The sequence below is a fragment of the Zonotrichia albicollis genome, chromosome 8 (genome assembly GCF_047830755.1).
Source record: "Zonotrichia albicollis isolate bZonAlb1 chromosome 8, bZonAlb1.hap1, whole genome shotgun sequence".
NCBI classification, from domain to species: Eukaryota; Metazoa; Chordata; class Aves; order Passeriformes; family Passerellidae; genus Zonotrichia; species Zonotrichia albicollis.
This window is the reverse complement of record NC_133826.1, coordinates 21,145,228-21,169,269: the sequence shown is the minus strand read 5'-3', so window position 1 is coordinate 21,169,269 and position 24,042 is coordinate 21,145,228. Positions and strand designations below refer to the sequence as shown.

Here is a 24,042-nt window from a genome sequence, read left to right as displayed (position 1 = left end):
ATAAGGGAAATCATGTGTGTATTGATTGTTTGGTTATGGTCAGAATAGTTGAACAGAACACTTCTGATCAGTGTTCCGAATTTAAAATTTTCCTTCTAGATTAGAAAAAGAATGGGATCCAAATGCCACATTTTCCTGATAATATAGATGTCACTTTGTGATAACACAGAAGCAGAAAAAAGCAAAGCATTTTAAAAAGAAATCCTTAACTGGAAGAGAAACTGAAATGGACTCAAACTTCCAGTTAAGTTTGTAATTTTTTGCATTGAAGAAAAAGAGACAATTCTTTAGGAATAGATTCCAAGCTGAAGACATGAGTTTATTGAATGTCCGAGAGATTTGTATTCAAATACAGTTAAAAAACATAATCCACCAATACATCCCAAACAGTTTGCAACATGGAAATCTCCAGTATTCATATAACATAGTTTACAAAAAAGAAAATACAGCACCTAGATGTGAAGGTTATGTTCCACTTACATGATGCACAATGAGATTATCACTTCATGAAGAGTTGTAAGTCAAGTCAGAAGAATAAATTACTAAGATACAGTTTTATGAAAAGCTGAATTTCTATGTCAATTTCCTTATTACTTAAATCTGCTCAGGCAAGACAATACTGTTTCTAGTAAACAAATTATCTAATCTATGACCATCAGCTGTGTTGTTTAACATTAAATGCTATGGAAATTCCCTTGGGAATTACATAAGCAGCTGTAGACTGTTTTTTAAAAGTCTGTTTTCTTCAAACTACATGTAGTTTTCCTAGTAAATGTAAGTAAACTACCATTTAACTACTACTAGTTTTAATGGATTTGTCAAGAAGTATAGCAGTGTCAATGAGTACTGAAAGCAAAGAATGTATTCAAATTTCTGGCATCTTTTGCTTGCAATGGGATTTTTTGGTATGAATTGGTTATATAACAGGAAAGGAGACTGTAATGTTCTGAGAGTTGTATACCAGCAGTTGAGTAGTTTCTGTTTAAAATTCCTGTGGAGAACAGAAACTGATAATACCACACTTCTATTAAGAGCAGCTAAAATAGAATCTTTGTATTAATTCTTTTGTCTAATTAGACACTCTAAAGAGGTTATAATTAACAGTAGAAATAAAAGTATGCAAGTACCAAAACTGAGAAATAGCTCATATTCATCATTTTCAATAACAGCATTCTGGCTTTGAAGGCTGAAATTTCATTAAAAATACAAATAAAAGTTCAATAATTCTACTATGGATTTCTGGAATACAAAGTTTGCTAATTTAACCTATTAAATATGGCCTACTTTTACATCAATAAAAAGGTGTCAAACATCACTCTGAGCAAAACCTGAAGCATTCTGAGCTTTCAAAAGTGACGACACTATTTTTACTTATTCCAGACCTTAACTGATAAACAGTACCACTAAATTTAAAAAAAAATTAAGTAATTTGCAGTTTACAGTTAATTACACCTATTTGTTACCCAACACATCCCTTTAAAAAAGGATTCTTTCATATTCCAAATGAAAATTTAAAGAGCGCTTTCTTGCCTGTCAGGCAAATCACTACTTGTGCAAATTTAAATACAGTACATTGACCTAATGTAACAGTGGACAGATAGCAAAAGAAATGTTCAACAAAGCTGTTGCACACCAAGACTTTTTCAGTGTGCAGAGTATGTCTGCAATAAAGTGCTTCTCTTAACAAGTTATATCAATAATAGCATATACAGATGTTTACTTAGTTTTAAAGCTTAAGTTCCTTAATAAATGGTCTAGCCTCCCTGTACACCCCCAATCCCACAAGGCACATTCAAAACACAAGCAAAGCACTGACTGTGAAGGATTAAACTACAATTAAAAAAATTAAGTGGTAGTAAACTACTGACTAGGTTTGTAAACAGTACCGTCCCATTGGATCTCATGCATTATCAAAGTGAGTTTCTGTAGGAGCAGCTGCTGGACTCCAGATTTAACAATCAAGGCAGCTTTCTTAATAAAATACTATTGTGTCTTAGTGTTTTGGTGTGGAATCCCACCTTTTTCATCACTTGAACAAAAAAAGTCACATTTGATGCATTTAAACCTGTGGCCTTAATTTAGAGTAAATACAACTGATTAGAGGCTGGTTTAAATCGATTTAGTTTTGGGGGTTTGTTTTAAATGCACGTGACATTCACCTCTTCTGTTGAACCTTACAATGAAGTTGTGCTCAGTACTCTTAAGAGAAAGTTTTGGTTATGTTAAAACATAGCTGGCCTGTTTTTTGGAGGCCATAACTTTGACCTGATAAAAACTGACTTGATAGGAGTAATTAGCTTCTGTAAAACTAAAATGGCATGTAGAATCAAATTCAGTAAATGACTTTTTTCAGGTTCTTTTAAGACCAATTTTCAAAATTTCTTTAAAAACAAAGTCCATCACTGCAAGTGATCTCTTATATTGAAATGGGACATGCTTCCACAGATGTTTCACAGAAATTAAGTAATTCCACCAACATCAGACAGAGCTTACAAAAAGGGTCCAAGTGCTCTCACAAGGTACACATAGCTGAACATTGCCTTCATACCACAGAAGATGATGCTCTATGAGCAAGAGGAATTCCACTGCTTTTCAGAAAAAGATCACATTGAGTTCATTTAGTCTTTCTCAGCTCTTGCAGCAGAGCAAACAATACCAGAAGTATCAAAACCAGAGCTCCAAGTTTTCCTCATTTGACATTCCAGCTTAGCGTTTTATCACCACCTGCTCGTATGCTCCAGATCCTCCTCTGAAAGTTTGAAACAAGTTAGTTCAGTGTTCATTTAAATGGAAGCTAAATAGCAAGTATCACATATCAGCAAGTGTATTGATTAAACATGCCATTCCTCCCAAGAAAAACCAACAAAACCAAACAAACAGCAAATACCAAACCAGCTAAATGAGAAGGGTAGAAAACATTTGTCATTATTACCATGCCATGGAGTCACCTACTCTTTAATGCACTAAAGAGATTTTGTTGTACTACAGTCAAAATGAACAAAGAGTAATGTTACTGAACAAGAAGTTACTGTTGAACTTCACTAGAATTTTTTAAACATCACGTTTAGGGTATCTATCCCCATAGCTGTATCATATGCAGCTAATACTCTTTATATACATTTATACATAAACAGGTCAATGTGTCTAAAAAACTCAAAAAATTATTGTCATCTTACATTAAGATACAAGAAAAACATCTTCAGTTTTTTGTTCACTCTGAATTGTAAACAAAACTCCCTCACTTCCCACATGACAGCTCATAGTGGGTGGTTTCCACAGCAAATTGCAGTACTATGTAAAAAATTCATAGGGCAAGCTCTGCCTTGGTACAGTATTGTGCCTGGACTCTTCTGGCAGCTCCATTAGGACAGATCTCTGTGTGCTACAGGAGTGTGTTCTGTACCCTTTCATGTGGTCCTACACAGGTATTGGTGTGCCCAGTTTGCAGATGAGCCAATTAATTTAACCATTAGTACTACATGCATGTATAAAAGGCAATTATTTTATGCCTTTTAATATATTATCAACTGCCTTTATACCCAAGTCCATAGTAATTGCTGAAATACTGAGGCTGTTCTGATTTCAGCTATAGCTGTTGAGTTACACTGGACTGCAGAAACACAGTATTAGAACATATTCTTGCCTGGTTTTCATGGTTTTTCATCTGAAGATTAACACATTCAGGTCAAGTCATATATCAGGACTGAAGAAGGTTTAGAGAAGAAAAAAGTCTCTGGTTCTAAACTATAAGATAGCCTGAAGCAGATTATCAAAAGAGTTCAGGGCTGCAAATAGTTGAAAGATGAACAAGCCATTGAAACAAGTAATGTAACAAAAAGAAACAGGATTTGTGGGAAAAACTAAACTGAAGAAAATGAGGGTGGTTATTAGGAAGATGTTCCAGTTTGATTCTGTAAAGGCAGATGTGTAAAACACTTAAAATCTTCTTCCCACTCCAGAGTAACGTAATCAGACTGTAGAGCTCCCCTTTGAAACTGGTGTCTGCTTCCTGCATCCATACTGAAACATTGCTTGTTTCTGAAAACCTTGGAACTGAGACTCTTCAGAAACTGAAAGTTACAATTCTTATTGAACATTGACATCAGTTCTGTTTTGGAACTAATCTATATGTCCTATTTTAAAAACTGACAGTCTAGCTTTTGGTGCTTTTAAATGATACAGACATGGTAGAAAGATACAAAGGTCAAGAATGTAGATACAGAGCAATTGCTGTATAAGATGCATTTTTATTTAGTATTGCCTATGGATTAGTTGTTCAGGCTGCATACCTGTTAGGTAGATGGTGGCTTCCAAAAGAAGTGCTTCCACCAGGGCCCACAAATAATCTTAAACCTTCTTCTAAAAGACAAATGATTAAAATAGGTTAGCTTTCTTTAATGCTGTCCTAGCTAAATCCAAGTAATTTTAAATCTACCCGTTTTGCAGCTGACACTTTCAGATGCAAATACTTAGGTAATGAAGAAGCAACTTCATGGTGTAGGTTGGAGGAAGTACCTTTGTCACAGATTTGCACCTGTTCTTTTAGGCTTTAAGTGGGAAAGCTCCCTGAGTCATGTAAGAGTATTTTCAATTTCTGGTAGGTAAGATAGAGTAGAAAATGTAGCACAGTCCTTATGAATACAAACAGGGACTGTGAAGAGAGTGGGTTTTCCTGAGGCCTGTAATGTACATAAATTTTCTGTAAGCTTCCTTATTTATCTCCATACCTTCTGCACTTGAGTCTAAACTGAAGTCTTGACTCTGGAGTATTTTTTCAACTATATCATCAGCATCAACTCTGGTAGCATCAACCCTCTTCAGCTGTGACTCCACAGAGTCTTGCTTTACAGGATGTCTGCAAAAATAAACATATTTAGGCTCTTAGATGTGATAAAGTAATTTACTAGATAAGGCCTTCAGAAACAATGCAGTGTACCTGCATTGTTTTTCTGGTGGTGCATCTTCAGTGGATGTATCATTATCAGCTTCAGCTACTTTTGGCTCAGTCTCTTCACATGGCTCCAGAATACTTCCAGTTCCTGTTGAGGTACTTCCCACTGAGGTACTCCCCACTGAGGTGTTTCTCCTGTGGCAGAGTTCAGACAGACTGGATGACCTAGAGTGACATGTGCTGTATCCTGTTGGGAAAATGCAGGAGAGATGGGTTAGGTATGTTTTTGACAGGCCAGGTCCATCCTGAAAGCAGAATTTGTGTTTTATCTTTGTATAAAGGGATCTTCAAAAGCCCTATGAATGTATGTGCATACATCAACTAGAAACTGACTTCAGATTTTGTATTCTAGCACCTGCCATTTTCTTTGTGTTCTAAGTAATTCCTGTTTTATATCAGAACAATTAGAATGACAAATATAGTCTCCTTAAGCTTTTAGATCTAAGGCTCCATTTTTTTTCTCATGGAAGAGGTAAAAATCTCATCCAGATATATTAATTGGAGGGAACAAAGGCAAAAAGCTGTCTTGCATCTGAAGAGATAATCCAGTGAATCCAGTAAATTTTAAGAGGGAAAACATGTTATCATTGCCATACCTGAAACTTCTAGAAAAATAATCCCCAACAACTCATAACAAAATTGTGAACAGCTACCTGACAGCTTTGATTGCTGACTTGCATAGCTTGATGTTCTGGAATGTCCACATGCACCAAGTTCATCTGGGACTGAGGCACTCTTGGATGAGACATCTGCAACATGGGCAAGTCACACAGTGTTCCTAAAGCCAACTGTATTGCTACTTTCACAGTAATCTTGATTAGATTCAAAAGTCACATTTCCCAGAGGGGTTAGAGATTTGACACTGATTTTCTACAAACCTTTTGGAGATTCAGGTGCTGCAAAAATGCCATGGATGTTAATGAATATACATTCTTGTAAAAATAAAGATCATAATATGTATCTGAGCAAAACAGAGAGGACTATTGGGTTAGACAGACTTGTGTGAAATGTAGTTGTAGATTTGCCTAGTGTCAATATTAAAGAGATGATCATTCTCTCTCCAGTATCATAGCAGAACGTTGGGCCAGATGTTTTCTGTCTGAAAAGCTAACCTGCTGAAAAACTTCAGCTGTGTTTGAAGCAGAAACTCACAAACCATGTAAGAACGTTCCTTTGCAGGCCAACTGTCAGCAACCCTTGCAGATTTGAAGTCTTTTGAGCATCTTGAAACTATGAGACCAGTTGTAAAAGCATTGAAAAATTAAGAGCATTATTTTATACCTGCTATACCCAGATGTGCTACTTTTAAGTTTTCTCCACCTTTCCTGTCTTCATGCAAAGACTCTGATTCTCCAGCAATTGCTATAGATGTTGCTGTAGAAGGAGGCCTATAAGAAAAAGGTGGTTAAGATTTGCTGTACTTCTGCTGTAATCCCTCCAAAATAATCAGCACATAGTTTTCCTTTCGAATATGTTGGTATCATTCATACTGTGCATCAGGTTAACAGACCAGTTATTTTCTGGAAACATGCTGTCTAGTCCCCCATTAAGGAAAATGAAAAAAAAAAAGGAAGCTTTTGCTATTGAGCTTAAGGACATTTTACAGAATCAATCTGCTCAGCCCTCAGGCTTCTGGGGATCCTGGGAAAGGCTTTTCCTTTTCTGATGATTGGTGGAGTGATTTGTCTTTAATTTGAAATTGTTTCTTATTTTTTTAAGTGTATGAATCACAGGACAGTTTACACACTAAGAATATATGTAATTCAGTACTTGAAGGAATACATGAGAAGGTGGTAAGTTTTAAAAATACACAATGTGCACAACAGTTGGCTTCTGTGTTGTGACACAATCCTGGCATTGTCTCATCCCTGTCATAGAGCAGGAAATTATTCTGGGCTGATAACCCTCCCAACTCCTAATAAAAGGGCCTATGGCACCATCTCCATATATTGCAATCTAAATTTTACCTTCTGCAAATTCAAAAAGCATCATGTATGATGTAGTTTAAATTTTACTTCAATATTAAAAGCTTATAATAAAGCTCAAGTTTTTGTTTGAGTTAATACCAAGACCCAAAGAGAGATCTTATTTAAATTAATAAACCTCTTAGTTTGTGTTTTGCTAGTGCAGAAGAAACTAATTAGAAAATTACAAAGTACAAGCAATCTCTTGCAAGCAAATACAACCAAAATACATTTCAAGGTGTTCCCTACAGGATTTTTTAATGCTTTGTTATTTTTACATTGGGAACAGACTGTTGGTCTGCATACAAATGGGTATTTGTTGACATTTTTAGATTTGATATAGTCAATAAATTAGTCACTGTCTTCATGTAGAGTATCATAGTCCCTCTTAGGTTATGTTTGAAAGTAAAGAGAGAAAGGAAAAAGCACTTCCAGAAATACAGTGCCTGTGTGACTTAACTGCATAACATACATTTGAAAGCAAGAACTGAATGGTTTCAGGGATGCCATCCCAGATCAAACACCAAGCCTTCTAGGCTTCTTCATAAAATATGTAGTTTGATGCCAGATTATGAAACTGTTTTAAGGTTTATTTTTCCTTCTACAAAGGACATCTGGATTAGATAAGTTGTTTGTTCTGTTTGTGTTGAAAGTTTATGTTCCAGGAAATGGTTATATCACCAGTTTGGAAGAAAATGCCAAGTCTGAATAATTTGAGTAAGAGATTTTTTTCCCAGGAACCCAGAAAGCTATTTAGGTATTAATTTCAACTCCTTCAGTACTAGGCAGTAAAAAACAAATACACTGCTTTGTTAGTATTCAAGACTAATGATTAGTTGCCTTTGAGGAATTGTTTATCAGTGATGTATTTGTTAGTAGGGCTGACTCTAAAGTAAATCTGCTAAAGTTGTTCTGAAGTAAAGGGGTGCTCAGTAACTTGGGGTACAGAAAAGTTTTGCCAATCAGACAAATTCAGATAATACCCTCTTGCTATTTATTCAGTAAGCACAAGATGGGATTCTACAGTTGGTTCAGTGTTCTATTCTTCTCATTAAAGGTTAGTAGAAGAGAAGAGAAAGGACATTTAGTGGTGTAAGGGGACATTGAAGAGTGCTGTGGAAAATCACCTAAGCCAGACTGGTACAAAACCACAGCACAACTATTACACTTCCTTAACTACAGAGTAAGGACAATGAGGCCAAAAGGTCCTCAATGTATAGCAGTGAATTCTCCTGGCTACCTGCCCCTCAGAAGTTACCTATTGCATCTTTTACCAAGCTGCAGAATGTCTTTGCTAAGTAAATATCTGTAAGTGCTTTCTCTTGTACTGAGTCACATCACGTTTTTGTTGTTTGTTGGGGGTTTTTCTGCAAATGAATATTTCAAAGTCATCTGAGACTTTTGAATAAAACGTATAGCAGCACATTTTCCAGACACAAGTATTAGTCAGATCACCCCATACCAAGTATATTTATATAAGGTTGCTGCAGGAACAGTTTCCCTGAAGTGGGTTTTTTTTACATTACAGATGTACAGGTGAGTATTCTGTGTTTGATACCAAGTTCCTAACAGCAAGAACTATGACACTTCTACTAGCAATTTTACTGTTAGTCAATATTCAGCTACCATACAATATTTTTGTGGATTTTTAAAAAAATACTGTTGCCAGATTGGAGAGATGTAAAAACAGAAATTAGAAGTGTAATTCTCAACATGGAATGCATGATTAAAACATCCCACAGGGATTTTTTGCAAACTTACGTTTTAAAGCATGGGTCTCCAGACATCAGCTGCATGTTGATCAAAACCTACATATTAAGAAAACAAAATCCATCATAAGAAAAAAATTGTTTGTGACACATAGGTGGTCATGTAAATAAGTTATATTTGCCACAAATGTTATATTTAATGAAAATAAAATGCCATGATCACACATGCATAAAACAACATCATTTTTCTTAGGCATACAAACAACACAAAATACCATTTAAAGTAACATAGTTACACATAAAAGATTCTGAAAAAGAAACATATATCAAGGAGAATCTCAGAATGATTAATAATTAAGATGGCTTCAAAGGAGAAACAAAGCCAAGAAACCTAAAACCTGAATGATCAAACAGAACATTGTTCAGAGCAGTGGGTGCTGAAGTTTGTTCTTTGCTGAGGGTGTTCAGCAAACTGCTGGCTCTCAGTACGGGTTGTGCTAACATCAGAGACAGCAGAAGCACACAGGGTAAATAAGCCATAGGACACAGTGCATTGAAGGCTCGTTAGGCAGGCCAAAGCCATCCATTACAAGTGTTCTGGACAGTCTGGGACTGTCAGATCAGAAAATCCATGCACAGACCATATACTGAATAATGTGGAAAATTTATCCCGGTGTCCCAGTAGGAAAAAGAAAATTAAAATGACTTGAAACAATCAAGTAATTTTAATATGTAATTATTTTTAGGTTTACGGAGCTTATTCAGTTTTTTTAACTCCCTGGACTAAGGGAAGAGGATATCAGAGTGGGTGTCTTGCAAGAATTCTCCCCAACTGTTAGCATGATTACTATCAAATAGAAAACAGGAAAATCCCAGGACTCATCCCAGGTATTGGAGGTGGCTTGTACATATATAAGCCAATTAATAGATTCACTCTCAGAAAGATGCACAGAGGGTTGCCCAGTCTTGAGGATACCATACATTAACTTGTTCATTTTTCAGCTCCCCTTAGACTAGGAAAACCTTTTAAAAGCTTTTCTTTTACAGCTATCCAGCTCCATTTCAAGATAGGGCAAATTATATTTTTGATTGCATGGATTTTAATGATTGTCTCTAAACAACACTTTCAGTTTTACTTCAAATAGCTTTCCTTCCAGAAAGAGGTTCCGGAAATAAGTTTTAAATTTCATTAAGTGCTTAATAATAGCACTTGTTCTCTGCTTTATTACTTTAAGTATGATAAAGGAAAGAAATTACTTTGAGAATGGAGTTGTCTTGTCTTGTATTTTTGGTATCATAACCTTCCAATAAACAGCGACGAGTGGTATTTCCCGATCCAGCAAATTCTGCTAGATTTAGATCTGCAAATCCGAGCTGTTAAGAGAAAATGACAATTAGTAGTATGCATTTGGCTAAATGAAGGTACTTGCTAATTACACATTAAGTACCACTCAATAGCAGTTTCATTCAAATATTAGAATGCCCATTTAAGGGAATGGACTGAGACAAAAAGCAGAAAACAAACCCAGAAAAAATTCAGCATAGTTATATTTTCAGTTAAAAATTTTAGAGTGCCAAGAGAGAATAAGAATAAGGAGAGTTTTCTTTATCATTTAATGTAAATGTTTACTTTTACTAACCCTTTCTGCATACCAGCCTGAAAGAAAAAAAAGTTTTGGTGGTATAACATTGTTACAGACTTATTAAACACACTGATTGGAAGTTCCAACAGCACTGTGTCACTATAATGTACATTATGAAGTCATGGGTATTAAGTCCTATTCTGGAATTACTGTAAAAGGGCATAAAATGGCAAGAAAGAAAAGCTTATCTGTAGGCAAAATTAGCTACATCTCAATTTACCTTTGCATATGCCTTTCCTCCTTTTAATTCCTAGAAGAAAAAAAAAAAAGAAAAAAGATATACCATTAAGCCATTAAATATACTGACTCAGGATTTTTCTTCGTTTTTTTTTTTAGAAACGCAGGTGTTAATTTTGAAGTATCTCCTCACACATTTGCTAGACTATGCTGTTGTCATTTAGACCTTAATATTCATAATGCCTTTGGAGCAGGCCAGCAAGACACTGTTGTCTTGGAGAGAGGAATAGCAAATGCCTGATGCCAGCTGGCATTGGGCTCTTACAAGGTCTGGCACCAAAGGTAGGACATACTGCATGCAAAATTCTGGTACTTAGCACAGTTCAGTTCTTCTAAGCTTACTGCTGCTAGCTGGAAATATCAATCAAGAGTTAACTTTATAAACACTGAAGGGAAATTCCTTTGCTGCCCTGCTGGAAAAAGGGTTTTCTTCATATAAACATAAACCCCCCATAAATTAGCCAAAGTAAAGGAAGTAATAAGATTGCTACAAAATTTTGACTAAAGGCATACCTGGTGTGATTGCAGCTAAAATTTGCTTTATGAAGTTTATCAGACATTCAAAAATGAAAACAAAACCAAGGAAGAACGAGCAAGGAAAGAGGAGAGGAGGGGGAAGAGAGCTGCTTACCTTCCGCACAGACACCCTGCAAGTGCAGGTATCCAGGATCCCTGTTGCGGCACTGGCACTGATCTTACACATGAAGAAGAACTTTTTCTTCCAGCGGACACAGTTTGCCTGCACTACCTCCCTGCAAGCAGAGAGCATATGCTCACTGTTAGCTGCACATGCACTCAGAACCACACACTGCAATAACACAGCTCAAGAACAAACACTGGTTCCACTCCTTGCAGAGTGGCCACTTCATGCAAATTCTGGTCCAGGGTGCGAATAATAACAATAATCCCCCATTCTGCACTTAACTGTTGCATGACTAATAACTGTTTCAGGCCTTGAACACAGTATTAGACCTCCAGAAGAGTTCAACAGCAATGTGTTTTTTCAAATGAATGAGAGTGTAATTTCTGCAGTTTGCCTCAGGAGTGTGAAGTCTTCCTGAACATCAGCTCCCAGACACTGTCTCCCAAGCTGCTGAGCTTTGCAATGTGCTGAAGACAGCATCTTTGACAAGTAGTTTTTCAGTTCAGAGAAAAGGAGCGTCATACAAGCAAAACTACATAAATTTGAGGCCTGGAAGAGTAGAAAGGAGATTATGTGCAATAACCAGAGAAAAAGAAATGCACTTGGGGCAAATGAGAATTGCAGTTACATAATGTGAGCTTGCCATTTGAGAGCAAAATAAGCTGACACATCTGAAGGGATCTGTTTCTCACAGGAGGATAACAATCTGACAGTATTGGCAGGATGAAGGATGCTTTCAGTTATGAATGTCATTTTATAAAGCTCAGACAGAACACATTCTGTTTGGGTAATTCTGACCAAGAAAAGACTCCAAAATGAAAAGGCACAGGGAGGACAACTAGAAAACCCCTGTATCTTAAAAGAAAAAAAAAAACCTGATAATTTCTTCTATCAGTCTAACCACTGAAGTACCATCCTCACATATAAACCTATGTCTCCTTTTTCCTCTTCCATTTTCCTAATACATAAATTCCTGTTTTACACTAACTTCTGCCAGCAGCTTATTATTGAAGAATCAGTTTGATGTCTTTAGCAGATAGAATCCTATGGTTCTGCAGAAGCTGGAGCCAGAGTTCATCACGTGTATAGAAAAATGAAGAACTGCACGGTGCTCACAAAAGCTCTCTTTGCTGTGCTGGTGAGACTGCCAGCTCCAGGGCTCACAGGCACTGTGACTTCCTAAGGTGGGAATAAATCAGCCAGCCTAAAATGAGTCAGTGTAATGACCACAACAGACTAACAGATTCTGATGATACAACACTGAGTCACATTCAAGCATGTGACCTGGAAGGAACATGCTCTGTAAACACCATGATCTACTCTTTATCTGGGATGTTTTACATTGCAAGCTTTCCTGCATTGTGGGAAAAAATGAATCCCATCCTGCTGTCATGTGAGTTATTTAAATATACAAAAGAACCAGAATTCAAAAAAGGCAAATTCCAAATAGTCACATCTCTATTGAAACAGGCTCAGACAAGAAGACATCATGTAAAATTCACCCTTAAAAGGGATAACAACTGCTACCATTTGTGACACATATGAAACACTGCCACTAAATTGAAAGAGTTCACTTGTCATCCATAAAGGTCAGAAAATCCTTTCTCATTACATCTGTTTGTTGCAGAAGTAGGACAGCAGTCATCATCATCCTTCCCACCCTTTCCTTGTCACCCAGGACACCACTGGCTCTACCAATAACAGCATCACTTTTGCTGCTACTCATCATTTCACTAAGTTCTTGGAGTGTTTTTGCTTCTGTAACATTTCCAAGTAGTAATAATGATACTTTTTTCCACTGAAAAAGTGTTTTTGTAAACTCAAAGTTGAAGCAATGTTCCAAAATCTTTGTACTACTCAGTATAACGGTTCAAGTTGTTTCTGCTTCTCAGAACAGCCTCCTGTCTCTGCAGCAAAGTCAAAGCAGCTGCATATTCCTGGTGTTCTGGACATCACTCACATTGTAGCAAAAGATAATGCAGTGAACATTGAACATATTTTTGCTTGTAAATGCAAGAGAAATATAAGTAACATCTGCTTGAGAAATGTAAGTATCCTTAAAACCTTTAAGGATTTTGAATTTATTTCAACATATCAATACTACTATATGGGTATAATGGTTCAAGTAAGGAATATAGGACAAAACCAGTCTGCCTGTGATAGACTCAGTCCACTCATATCACAGATCAGGATTTGCAAAGAAGAAGCAGAAGTGGCAGTAAAAAGGATTCAGTTATGGATACTGATGGTCTCATTTTTCTAAAAATAAAATCAAAACCAGTAATCCTGCTTCCTTCTCATAAGGATGTCAGAAAAAAGGTATAATTAGATTCTTTCACTGGCATATAAATCAAAAGATATTTGAAAAATTTGTACACAATTTAAAAAAAAAACAAAACAAACAAAAAACTAAACAAAGAAACCCCCATCAAAACCCAACCTACTGCCCCTATTACCATTAAACAGTTCTTCTAATTCCACTATATAAAAGAAAAAATTAATGTATTTTAATTCAGGAAATTTTTTTGTATAGAGGAGTACCATCTAGCTATTCCCATTGTGCTGAAAAAAGGTCAAATAATCAGAACATTTAACTTCAACAGTAACATCTAAGTTTATAAGATTCTTAGTTAAGTGCCAGGCCTTTAGAAAATAAACAGCTGTATTGATGGGCTGCTATGGAAATGAACCCAGATAACTTCTGGCAGCTCTTGCTGTGCTGCAGCACGCTGGCTGGGGAGAGCTTTCCGTTCTGAGTCAGTTTCCTACAAACCTCCCCGTCACTTCACCACATGCAAAGCAAAACCAGTTGTTTTCTTAATCAAAACGTATCTTAGTTACCAGGATGCACTGGAATACATACTAGGCTGTAGTGCTTTGAATAACTGAATAAATGCTGTTAGTAGTACATAACCAAGAATAAGTTCAATAAACAGATACTGTAGGATAAAATGACTCCAAACTAGTATGTATGGAATACATACTAGGCTGTAGTGCTTTGAATAACTGAATAAATGCTGTTAGTAGTACATAACCAAGAATAAGTTCAATAAACAGATACTGTAGGATAAAATGACTCCAAACTATAGTGTGTTACCATCACTGTTTTTTCTTTAGAGGAACAATTTCACATTGACTCAATTTCAAATGCAAGATTTAAGCTGTAGTCAGGTCCTTATTTGTAGATGTTTTGTATACTGAACACAATTGCCTTTTAAAATGTTGAATAAAAGTACTGAATTTTTCTTCTGATACATAATAAAGAAAAAAAGTAAACTCAAATAATAGACAACAAGTCCTACTCTAGTCACCTCCTCATCCTAAAGTGCCACAGGTGATGGACTACTTTTTAACGTGTTTATCAGATTGTTTGTTCATTTCTACATGGATAAAATCTATGAGTAATGGCTGATTCCAGTAAATAGCTACAAATACAAAAATAAGTCACTTTTAGGGATCTTCAGTGTCCTGGGGAAAATCCCTTCTTGGTAAATGGAAAAGCTTTAGCATGAGAGGCTCTGAAATAAAGAAGCCAAAACTCCTTGTGGACATTTACCAAAAGACTGTGTTCCATTAATCAGAAAATTTGATTTATTTAACAGCCTATTAGGATCTTTAGCCATATGGGGATGATTATGTTAAACTGCTTGTGTTTGTAGTGCAATTATTTTAGATTTATTGGTCACCAAAGAAACAATAAATTGGGATCATTGTTTTAAGATGCCATTCAGTCTGTTCGCATGAAAATACTTCCAGAACTACTTTTGGATTCAGCTGGGTCAGTACACTTATTTGTGTCAAAGAAAGTGGTGTTTGCTAATGCATCTTACAGCATGTGAACAGAACATGAGTTATCTACTTGCTGTAAATACTGTGAAAAACCAGCTTTTTCGCTACATGAGGTAAATGACAATATTATTACTATCTTTTAAAGCCTGTAATTTGATGAGAGAATCACCTAAATTTTGCTTGTTAATTTTAGAAGAAAATCTCTCCTACTGATAGGATGGCCTGAGGGAAATGAGGCTGAGGAGGTGTTCCCGGGAAGCGCCGCTGCCAGCACGCACAGCCGGCCCGGGGGCACGCACAGCCGGCCCGCTCTGGCACCGCTAGGGCTGAGCAGCACAGAGCTCTGCTAGACACATACATAGACTGAGACCTGTGCATGGCTCCCAGGCTATCCCACAGTCCAACTCCAGCCCCCAGAGCCTCTGCTCCAGGTGCAGGCACAGGGATCTCTAATGGCTGGTCCCACCCCCGTGGCTGGCGTTTGCTGTGACCCATCTGGGCTCTCCAGGTGCTGGCACCCCAAGTGCTCTGGCCACACTCCCTGGGTAGCTGCTGGCACAATGGACACACAGGGCCCGTGAGCCACAGTCCCACTCCCATGGCATGAGTGTGCTCACTGTGGCCTCTCCTGCTGCTGGCAGCCCTGTGACACTCTTGACTCCAGTTGCTGGCACTGAGACGTTCCTTGCCCCACAGTGCACATCGAACAGAGAGCCCTTCCCCAGGAAAGGGTCACAATGTTCTTCATCAGAAAGATACAGCAGACATTACTAATTAGAAACAGATTAGACAAACATACCAACCAGCAAACTACATCCAACTGGCCCTTTATCCCCTTAACTCCCTATTTCTCCCCACACTTGTTCCTCCTCAAACTCATCCCTTCCTCCACCTTTAGTTCCTCCCCAAATTGTCCCATGATAAGCCTCTTGCCTTGCATCCCATGATGTGTCTCATAGAGAGCAACCCCCTCAGTCCAAAACATGCTTTAGTTTTAGTTCAACATGATGGGTTTCCTGCCTGGACAATGGGGCTAAGGGTCTCCTGGGACAGCACTGGGAGGGGCCCAGAGAGGGTGTCCCCTTGTGCAAGCCCATAATTTCAGTTCCCTACCTGCCTGTGTGTCCCTGGGCTTGTGCAGATGGGCGTTGATGGGCTGATGGTTCCTGTGACAGGACTGGGAATAGCTGGAGCTCAGTATTATTTTAGGCTCTCCACTCTCCCCTGCCTTTGCTGACTGCATTCATTTGTGGCTGTGCAAATGGACTTCTGTCACCTAAAGCTTCCTTTGATCGATCCCTCTCTGATTAAACTTAATACAGGTAGCTCTGTCCTTCTGATAAAAATACAGTATTTAACAGCCTGGGGTTACTTTTAGTGTAGAAAATAGACTTCTAAAATGGGAGCAATATCCCATTCATATAGATATTTTATATATATACTTTTTGATATATCTAACATCTTCTGCAGAAAGCTGGAACACCTAACAAAGGCCAGTGTCACCTTGCAGACAGGAATTAAGGCATTAACCTACAATCTAACAGTGCAGCCACACTATCAATGAGTTCAGGTTCAGGTACTGGAAGATTCAACCTTTCCTAGGCTATCTTTAGCATTAGGAAGGTATTGTTGGATATAGAGTTCTCAGTTATACTATACATTAACACAGAGGGCTTTTGCAAGAGTCAAATAACTTCTTGCACTCCTCCTACCCAAAATCTACTTGTACGTAAAATTTGTGCAGCGTCATAGCTGAGGGAAATATACAGGTACCTCTGCAACAGTGTCCTGGAGCAGTACTAAGCTACATTTAAAATTGTTATCCAATAACCAAAATGCTAAATTTAGGCCTCATATAGAAAAGTGCATCAGCTGGAGTGCTGAGAGCATGAGCTCCAAAATACATGCTGTAGCAATATGGTATGTAAAGCTTTGATATATTTCTCCATTCAGAAATAAATTTATTTTACTTTTCCTTTAATATTCTGTTTCCCCCATGCCTGAGGCATATAAGATGATGCATTTTCTCCAACAAAAACATTTTTTCCTAAGCATTGCTACAAAACTGAACAAAACAAGTCATTTACAAACAGAGATTCAATGGTTCACAAATTTCAGGACTAAGCAAACAGCTGGCTCTGCAGGAAGAGCTCCACTTGTTTACAGTGCAGAGCTCCCCAGTTAATTTGCTGTTAGTAAGTGCAAAATTTGAACAAAGTAATCATTTTCTATTCCACATGTTTTTAGTCATAATAAAACCGGTTACATTTTTAACTAGCAGCATTTCATGTCAACAACTTCTTATAAAATATGTATAAATTGATTGTGGATGAAAAACTGCTGGGTACAGGCAAACGCAGAGACCTAGAGGGGAATTAGCACTGTGAAGGGTAAACTGCATTAGAAGACTGTAGTCAGCAAGTCAGAGGAAATTGAACATCTGAGACTGTATCTGCAGCAGTGGGCTTGGTTTTAGGGCCTTCGTGGCAGAAGGCTGATGAACTGAAGCAAGTCCAAGGGTGTGAGATGAGGGTCCAGAGTCAGAGATGAATTCTTCTCTGATGCAGGAGAATTTGGAAACATGGGATTTTTACAATCTGATGATGAGGTGAAGGAAGATCTAATTGCCGTCTACAGCCATCTCTACTAAGTTAGGAGGTGGAGCCAAACATTACTTAGTAAGGAACAGAGAAAGGAAAATAGGGAAAACCAAGGTAAGTTCCAGTAAAATAAGAGAAAAATGTTCACAGTAAAAGTGAACTGCAAGGACTGGCATCTCCGTTACTGTAGATTTTCTAAAGCTGACAGGACAAAGCTCTGAGCTTCCTGATCCAACTGAAATTAGTCCGGCTTTCAGCAGGCAGCTGGACTGTGTGATCTCTGGTATTATCCTTCACCCTAAATTATTCTGTGAACAGAAATAGTCCTTAAAACATGAAGGCAATCAGGTGCTATGGTACTTGCAAATGGCAAATTTGTGGCAGAAAAATAACTGTACTTCATGTACTGTGCTGATGTCAGGGGAAAAAAGCCAGCAAAGCAACACCAGCTCTTCTAAATCCAAGTGCCAGTTCTGTGTAAGGCAGGCACCTTAAGCATGAAAGCTTTTCCCAGTGTCTCTCCCTCTTCGACAGATGTCTATCATACATCTCTTCTCAAACATTTTTTGTGACAAGTTAGCTGTTGATACATCTCTTACCAGTTCTTACAATTACAGCTAGGGAAGTCTCCCAAGGCTGAGCTCTTTTTATATCTGCAATAACCAGTTACACCCCATGCAAACAGCAGACCATACAAATATTTAATTTTCCTCTATCCCAAAGATAAACCCCTTCAAAACTAATATTATCTTCTTTACTCCTCTGATTCTTCGGTTTTTTTCAACCATGTTTTTTTTAATCAGTTCACTAAACACATTTTACTGTAACTATTAATGAAAGGAGAAGTACCAACAAACTACATGTTGAAAAGTTGTACTTTGTGTAGAGAAGTTCTCCTTCTCACCTTTTCCTCCCTACAGAGGAAAGTGTCTGAAAGCTGCTTAACCAACTATCTCTTCAAAACTGAGGAAACATTGAGTGGACATTTGAGAGTCTGAAAAAAGAAACTATAAAACTGCAAGGTAGGACTTTTATCCCACTGCCAGTACTCCTCACGGTACTTGAAAACTTATTTTGTTTCAAGTTCTCCAGCTGCAAATCCAGTTACAGCCGAAAAAGCTATTAGAAGTAGCATTATCCAGCTCTGAAGACTGTCAGCAGGATTCATACATCAGGCAGGAAGATTAGAGTGATAGGGACACTGATTCCATGTGACAGGTATGTTTTTCTAACAAGTACTGTAATTTAAAAACAGAGTTAGTTAAGCTGTGTTACTATCAGGAGAGTTTCTCTCTTTCAAATCCAATAGCAGCAATCAAGAAAAGAATGGTAAAAAGACAACTTGAAGAATCCAGTGAGGCAGAAAACCTACTTGCTGGCGTCACAAAAAAATAGATGTGGTTTTAGACAGTTGAGAAGGAAGTGGCCATGCATCACTAGAAGTAAGAAGTACTTATCTGGCAGATAAGAAGTCAATTTCTACAGCAAACAATTACATGCTCTAGCCTGTACCAGTTAGGAATAGGAATATATTAATGCATGATCTCTCAAGACTTCCCCTCAGGACTCAAGAGGGTACATAAAAAAATACTGCATTTCTGAAATCAGTTCAAAAATAAAATTATTTGATGAAAAGCTTATAGCTCTTGGCCACCTTGAATCTCTGTCTGTCACATATAGTAATCATAATTAGCTTCTTATTTTAGAATGTTGTTGTGGAAAAGAAAGAGGATAGAAACATCAGCAGTTTAAATTGTCAGAAGTCAGATCTGAAAGGAAGGAGAATATGACAAGCTGAAGGCTGCAGTCAGAAGAACACACCAACCAGGTCCTTCTCTTGAGTGGGGTGCAGCTAGAAACCAAGCTAAAAATTGAACTAGCAGGCATACAGCTCCTATAGCCTCAGTTGATAAGAGTAGAGCACTGAAAGTACATCCTCAAGAAATCAGATCCTGATTCCCACAATTTCTTGGATTTCCTCATATTCCATCTGTTCATTTACTGCTGATTGAGCAACAGCCTATGAGCCTCAGTTATCTGCTCTAGAGACTTATTAATTTTTGATTCAGCCTTTTAAAATGAGCGCAATTGCAGAAAGCATATACTTGATCTATATTTATATCTACATTAGAATGGCCACAAAAATATGCTTAGAATTTAGTCAAGTCTGTATTTTAAAATAGTATTTATTTCTGTTCAAAATATTAATAGGTGCAATTTCTGCCCTGAAATAATCTTGTGTGTGGCACTTGGTGCCATGATCTAGTTGAGGTGTTTGAACATGGGTTGGACTCGATGATCTTAAAGGTCTCTTCCAACCTAGAATTTCTGTGATTCTGTGATTCTTTCATGGTGCATTTGCCATTATGTGCACACTATTTTATGACCAGGCAGTATATAGATACACAGTAGCTAGGGAATCTGCACATGTGTACTGTATTAATGTATCCAATTTCAAAGAGAGATCTCATGTCATTGGCCCGGGGAAAGGTAGAAAGATGCCTTGCCACACAGGAAACCAGGCTTAAGCTAGGAAAGTTTCCTAAATGAAATTGAGGTTTGTTAACTTTGCATACATCCACAGCCCACTGCCTGAAAATCCTTTATTCTAAAACACAATGGTAAAGATCCAGAAATCATGCTAGAAAGCAATTCCAAAAAGCAGAGAGCAGGAATTACACTGTATGGCTGATTGTAGTTTGCTGAAACAACCACACTGAGCCTCTCCCTTTCCACAATAGCCTTCAAGGTTTTCCCTGGTTTAGAGTCAGAAGTTATAACATTCATTCTTGCCAGAATTCCAAGGTCCTGCTCTTGCAGAAACTCTCAAACATTTTTACCAGTTTAAACACTGCTGCCACTTGGCTGGTCAAGGTCCTTAGATAAAGATTACTTTAAAAATTGATATTCTTATCCAGTAATTAAATGTTTAGTGTTATAATCCAGAATTTTATTTTCCTGCAGTAAGGATTCACAGATGTGCACAGGGATGTTTCCAACAGAAGTTTTCTAATTGGAGTTCTAAAAAAGTATATGCAATCACAAAATTGCAAAGTGATGTGGTTTCTATTTACACACCAGCCAGATCACTGTGTACTGTACTATACACACTGGTTTCACCTGGTCACAGAATTTCTCTACACTTCAGGCACACATCTGTGGGAGCCAGAAAAGTAACTGGACTGTGACAAGTCTCCAGTGGCATGGCCCACATCTCCATAGGGTATTTCTTAGGTAGCTCTTTCTCAGCAAATATCTGAGAAGTGAAAAAACCCTATCTTTCAGTAGCTTGAACTTTTATCAGTCTTCTTTCCATCTCACTTCAGTGATCAGAGGGATGATGAAGGTACCACATAGCTTGCAGGATCATGACTTTAATCATTCATATAGCATGATCCATAGAGAGCTGACAAGACAATCACTTGGAAACTGCTTTCATGACAATTTGCTGCATACACATGGGTCCCTATTCCAAGGCAACTGCTGCCCTGGGTTTTTATGACATTCTTCTCTGTGAGCAGGCTTGGAAATAAAATGCTAATAATGTTAGGGTGGTTTGTAGACTATTAGTTGGACTTTTTTTACTTTCTAAGGCAAGAGGCAACAGGGTCTTGGTCTGTATGGGCACCAACTTGAGAACTTCATAACTTCTCCCTAAATAATTATTAATAGTTTACTAGACCTCAGTGAGTAATAAAAATAAAGCTATTAAGGAAACAGAATCAGTTGTACCCTGTATTATAATTTTTTTTTTCATGAGTTACTCTATAACTTTCTAAACAATAGAATTCTTTGAGTATCTTTTATATCCCTAGAGTAGTGATCTTTTTAGCTGTATAACTGTCAGCTCACAGTGAAACTAACAAATGCATGCAACTGGAAGATTATGGCCATGAGAAAGTTTGCAACTGATAAGTTTTGAAATACTACCGCTCTGGTGTAAACTTAATTTCCTCCTTATTTATTCAGCCCTTTGCTGAATCACCGCTCTGAAAATTCATCTGTTAATTCTTAAGCCAAGAGCAAAGGCACTCCCTAAACTGGCACTGAAGGATCACTGCAGAAGAATTCTTTACCTCTCTATCAGCACACTCAAACACTTCTCAGTCCAGCAGGAATGAGTTACACTCACAGGGACCTTGACATACCAGCTGTGTTCCACTGCTGTTAGTTTTTAAGCCTTAGCTTAAAAAAGCTTAAAAGCCCCAGAAAAAGAAAACAGAAGAATTTCTAAGCTTCAGTTCCAACACCATTTTTTACATCAGTTTCCCTACACACACTGCATCCTACCACACACATTTTACTCTAATGAGCCATTCAGAAAGATATGAATGGAGGCTTTCAAGCATTTAATTTTAGCGTCATAAATAGGCAAGGCAAAAAAGACTAAGATCACCGCAACGTGTCAAAACCATCTGCTCAGCTGAAAGCAAGTCCTTGGAAATAGACATCCTGTCCAGAAGATGTATGTCAGCCTGTGGAAATGACTTCAAGGCAATAAGGGCTGGAGTAGGACAATAATGGCACATTAGTGCCTGAATCAGGATTCTTATCATCATCATCTATTACTTATGAAGTCGCTCACAAGAAAAACGTTGAAGAACGACACTAAATGAGATCAGAGCACTGATGAGTCAAGCAACTTCCAACCATACAGAAGAAAGATTTGTCTTCAATTATACATGCTAGTATAATGGAATGGTTAAATAATGAGGTTGTAGGCCAAAGTTCCATTTTATTCCTTCTCCCTTATTAATTTAATTTATAGAATCAAAAGCAGATAATTTAGAAAGCTCTGTAACAACAGTATTTTAATAAGACAATAACTGAATATTCATGGATTTGTTGCTGTCTTCTGCCATAATTCTATGATACATTTTTCCAGTAAATCCTTTTTGTAATAATATTAAAATAAAATAATAACTGATACAACAAGAACAAGTGTAATGGGAGGGGAATCTCCTCCTCCCCAGACCTGCAGCCACAGCACACACCCTTCCTATTGACAAGGTTCTGCCTCTGCCAGGTACTTGGAAAAAAATAATACACTGGCCCTCTATTTACCCATTGCTACCCGTGGATCAGGGAGTCACTGCCACAACCCATGACTACTCATTGCTGAGGCACAATTGAAGGAAAATAAAGAGGAAAAAAGGACATCTGCCTTGCACTTGCACTGCAGAAATGAGCATAAACAAAGTCAGTATTACATGATCTGAGCACTTAGAGGAAAAACTGAGGACTTTTCCATGGAACTCCGATCTCCATGTAAATATCCACAGAACAAAACACAGCAAGCCAGTGCTCAGTAATTAAACAATAAGGTCTCACAACCCACAGGGGCAGCTCAGACTACAGGCTTGGGGACAAGAAATTCTTCCCTCCTGTTACCCATCCGCTCAGCAGCTCCAGCGTTATGGCACAAGAGACAACCCTCATCACTCAGTGATTCCTCTCCTCTGTTACTCCGTGTTTAGGAGCCTCAATATTTATTTTACAGCGTTACGACTCCCGGCAGCGAGCAGCCACGCAGACGAGGAGTTCCTGCTACCACATGTGTTCTCCCGCCGTTGATGCTGGCACAGCAGGCGGGACGAGAAGACGGCCGGGCTGCCCGGTGCCACAGCAGCTTCCCCTTGGGCGAGGGGAGCGGCGGGCAGCACGGCCGCAGCCGCCAGGAGCTCCAGGGCAGCCGCCCCTCCTTTCCCCGGGCTCCCGTCCGCCCGCCCGAGCCCCGGCTGGCCGTGGGAGCCAAGGAGCGGGCGGAGGGGCTGCGCGGGGGCCGTGCTCTCTCTCCCTGCTCTGGGGGACGCGGACTCCAGCGGAGCCCGTCGGACGGGGGCGGCCGCGGCCCGCCCGGCGCTGCCTGCGTGGGACGGGCAGCCCGGCAGCCCCGGCTGGCGAGTCCCGGAGGCACCTACCGGGAGGACTCCCCGCTGAAGCTGCCCCCGTCCAGCAGCCGCACCTTGCAGAAGAGGATGCCGTTGACGAAAGGCACGGAGGAAAGCTCGTCCAGTTCCAGCTCCACGCGGAACTTGAACTTCTTCTTCTTCATCATGATGAAGGCCATGGGCTAGGGGCTTCCCGGGGGCCGCCCCCACGGCAGCTCCGCTCCGGCCACCCTGCTCCGCTCTGCTCCCATGCCCGGGGCGAGGGCGGCACGGCGGGACGGGCCGGAGCGGCGGCCGCTGCCAGCTCAGCCCCTGCCGGCCGCGGCGCTCCCGGCCAGCGCTTACATGGCAGCCGGCGCCTCCCTTTCAAACCCGCCCGCCTCCGCTCCGCCCGCTGCCGCCAGCGGCCGCCGGGGCCATTGGCGAGCGCTGCCGCCAGGGGCTCGAACGTCGGCGTGCGGTTCCCCGAAGAAGTTGGCCCGGGCCGGGAGGCGATTGAGCAAGGCTGTTCAATAGCGGGAGCTCGGCGTGCCGCTCCCCACGGCCCGCACGGGGCCCGGAGCAGTGACGTGGCCGCGGCCCGGCCCCGCAGCTCCCCCGCCTGCCGGGGACCCC

The 24,042-nt window shown here is 39.2% G+C and overlaps 1 protein-coding gene across 3 annotated transcripts; it reads right to left on the bottom strand.

The window, feature by feature from the left end:
- Window positions 1-294: 294 nt before the first annotated feature.
- EEIG2 (EEIG family member 2) lies at window positions 295-24,042 on the bottom strand. Of its 3 annotated transcripts, none has more exons than XM_074546200.1 (11): window positions 23,458-24,041; window positions 11,136-11,256; window positions 10,488-10,517; window positions 9,882-9,998; window positions 8,677-8,723; window positions 6,233-6,339; window positions 5,605-5,700; window positions 4,937-5,138; window positions 4,728-4,855; window positions 4,290-4,359; window positions 295-2,749 (listed from the first exon to the last, which is right to left on the bottom strand). In XM_074546200.1, the coding sequence occupies exons 1-11, from the start codon at window positions 23,604-23,606 to the stop codon at window positions 2,707-2,709; spliced, it is 1,110 nt and encodes a 369-aa protein (XP_074402301.1). In that variant the 5' UTR covers window positions 23,607-24,041; the 3' UTR covers window positions 295-2,706. The 3 variants fall into 3 exon arrangements, with proteins under 3 accessions (XP_074402301.1, XP_074402303.1, XP_074402302.1); XM_074546202.1 differs by having other exon boundaries at window positions 23,502-24,039; XM_074546201.1 differs by lacking the exon at window positions 5,605-5,700 and having other exon boundaries at window positions 23,458-24,042.

What these genes read in the sequence shown, in the direction of transcription:
- EEIG2 (XM_074546200.1), bottom strand. Translation starts at nt 23,606, where the DNA reads ATGGCCTTCATCATGATGAAGAAGAAGAAGTTCAAGTTCCGCGTGGAG. An exon ending in GGAGACCCATGCTTTAAAAC is followed by an intron (nt 6,340 to 8,676) that starts GTAAGTTTGCAA and finishes TTTTTCTTATAG; the next exon opens with GCCTCCTTCTACAGCAACAT. An exon ending in CCACCAGAAAAACAATGCAG is followed by an intron (nt 4,856 to 4,936) that starts GTACACTGCATT and finishes TTATTTTTGCAG; the next exon opens with ACATCCTGTAAAGCAAGACT.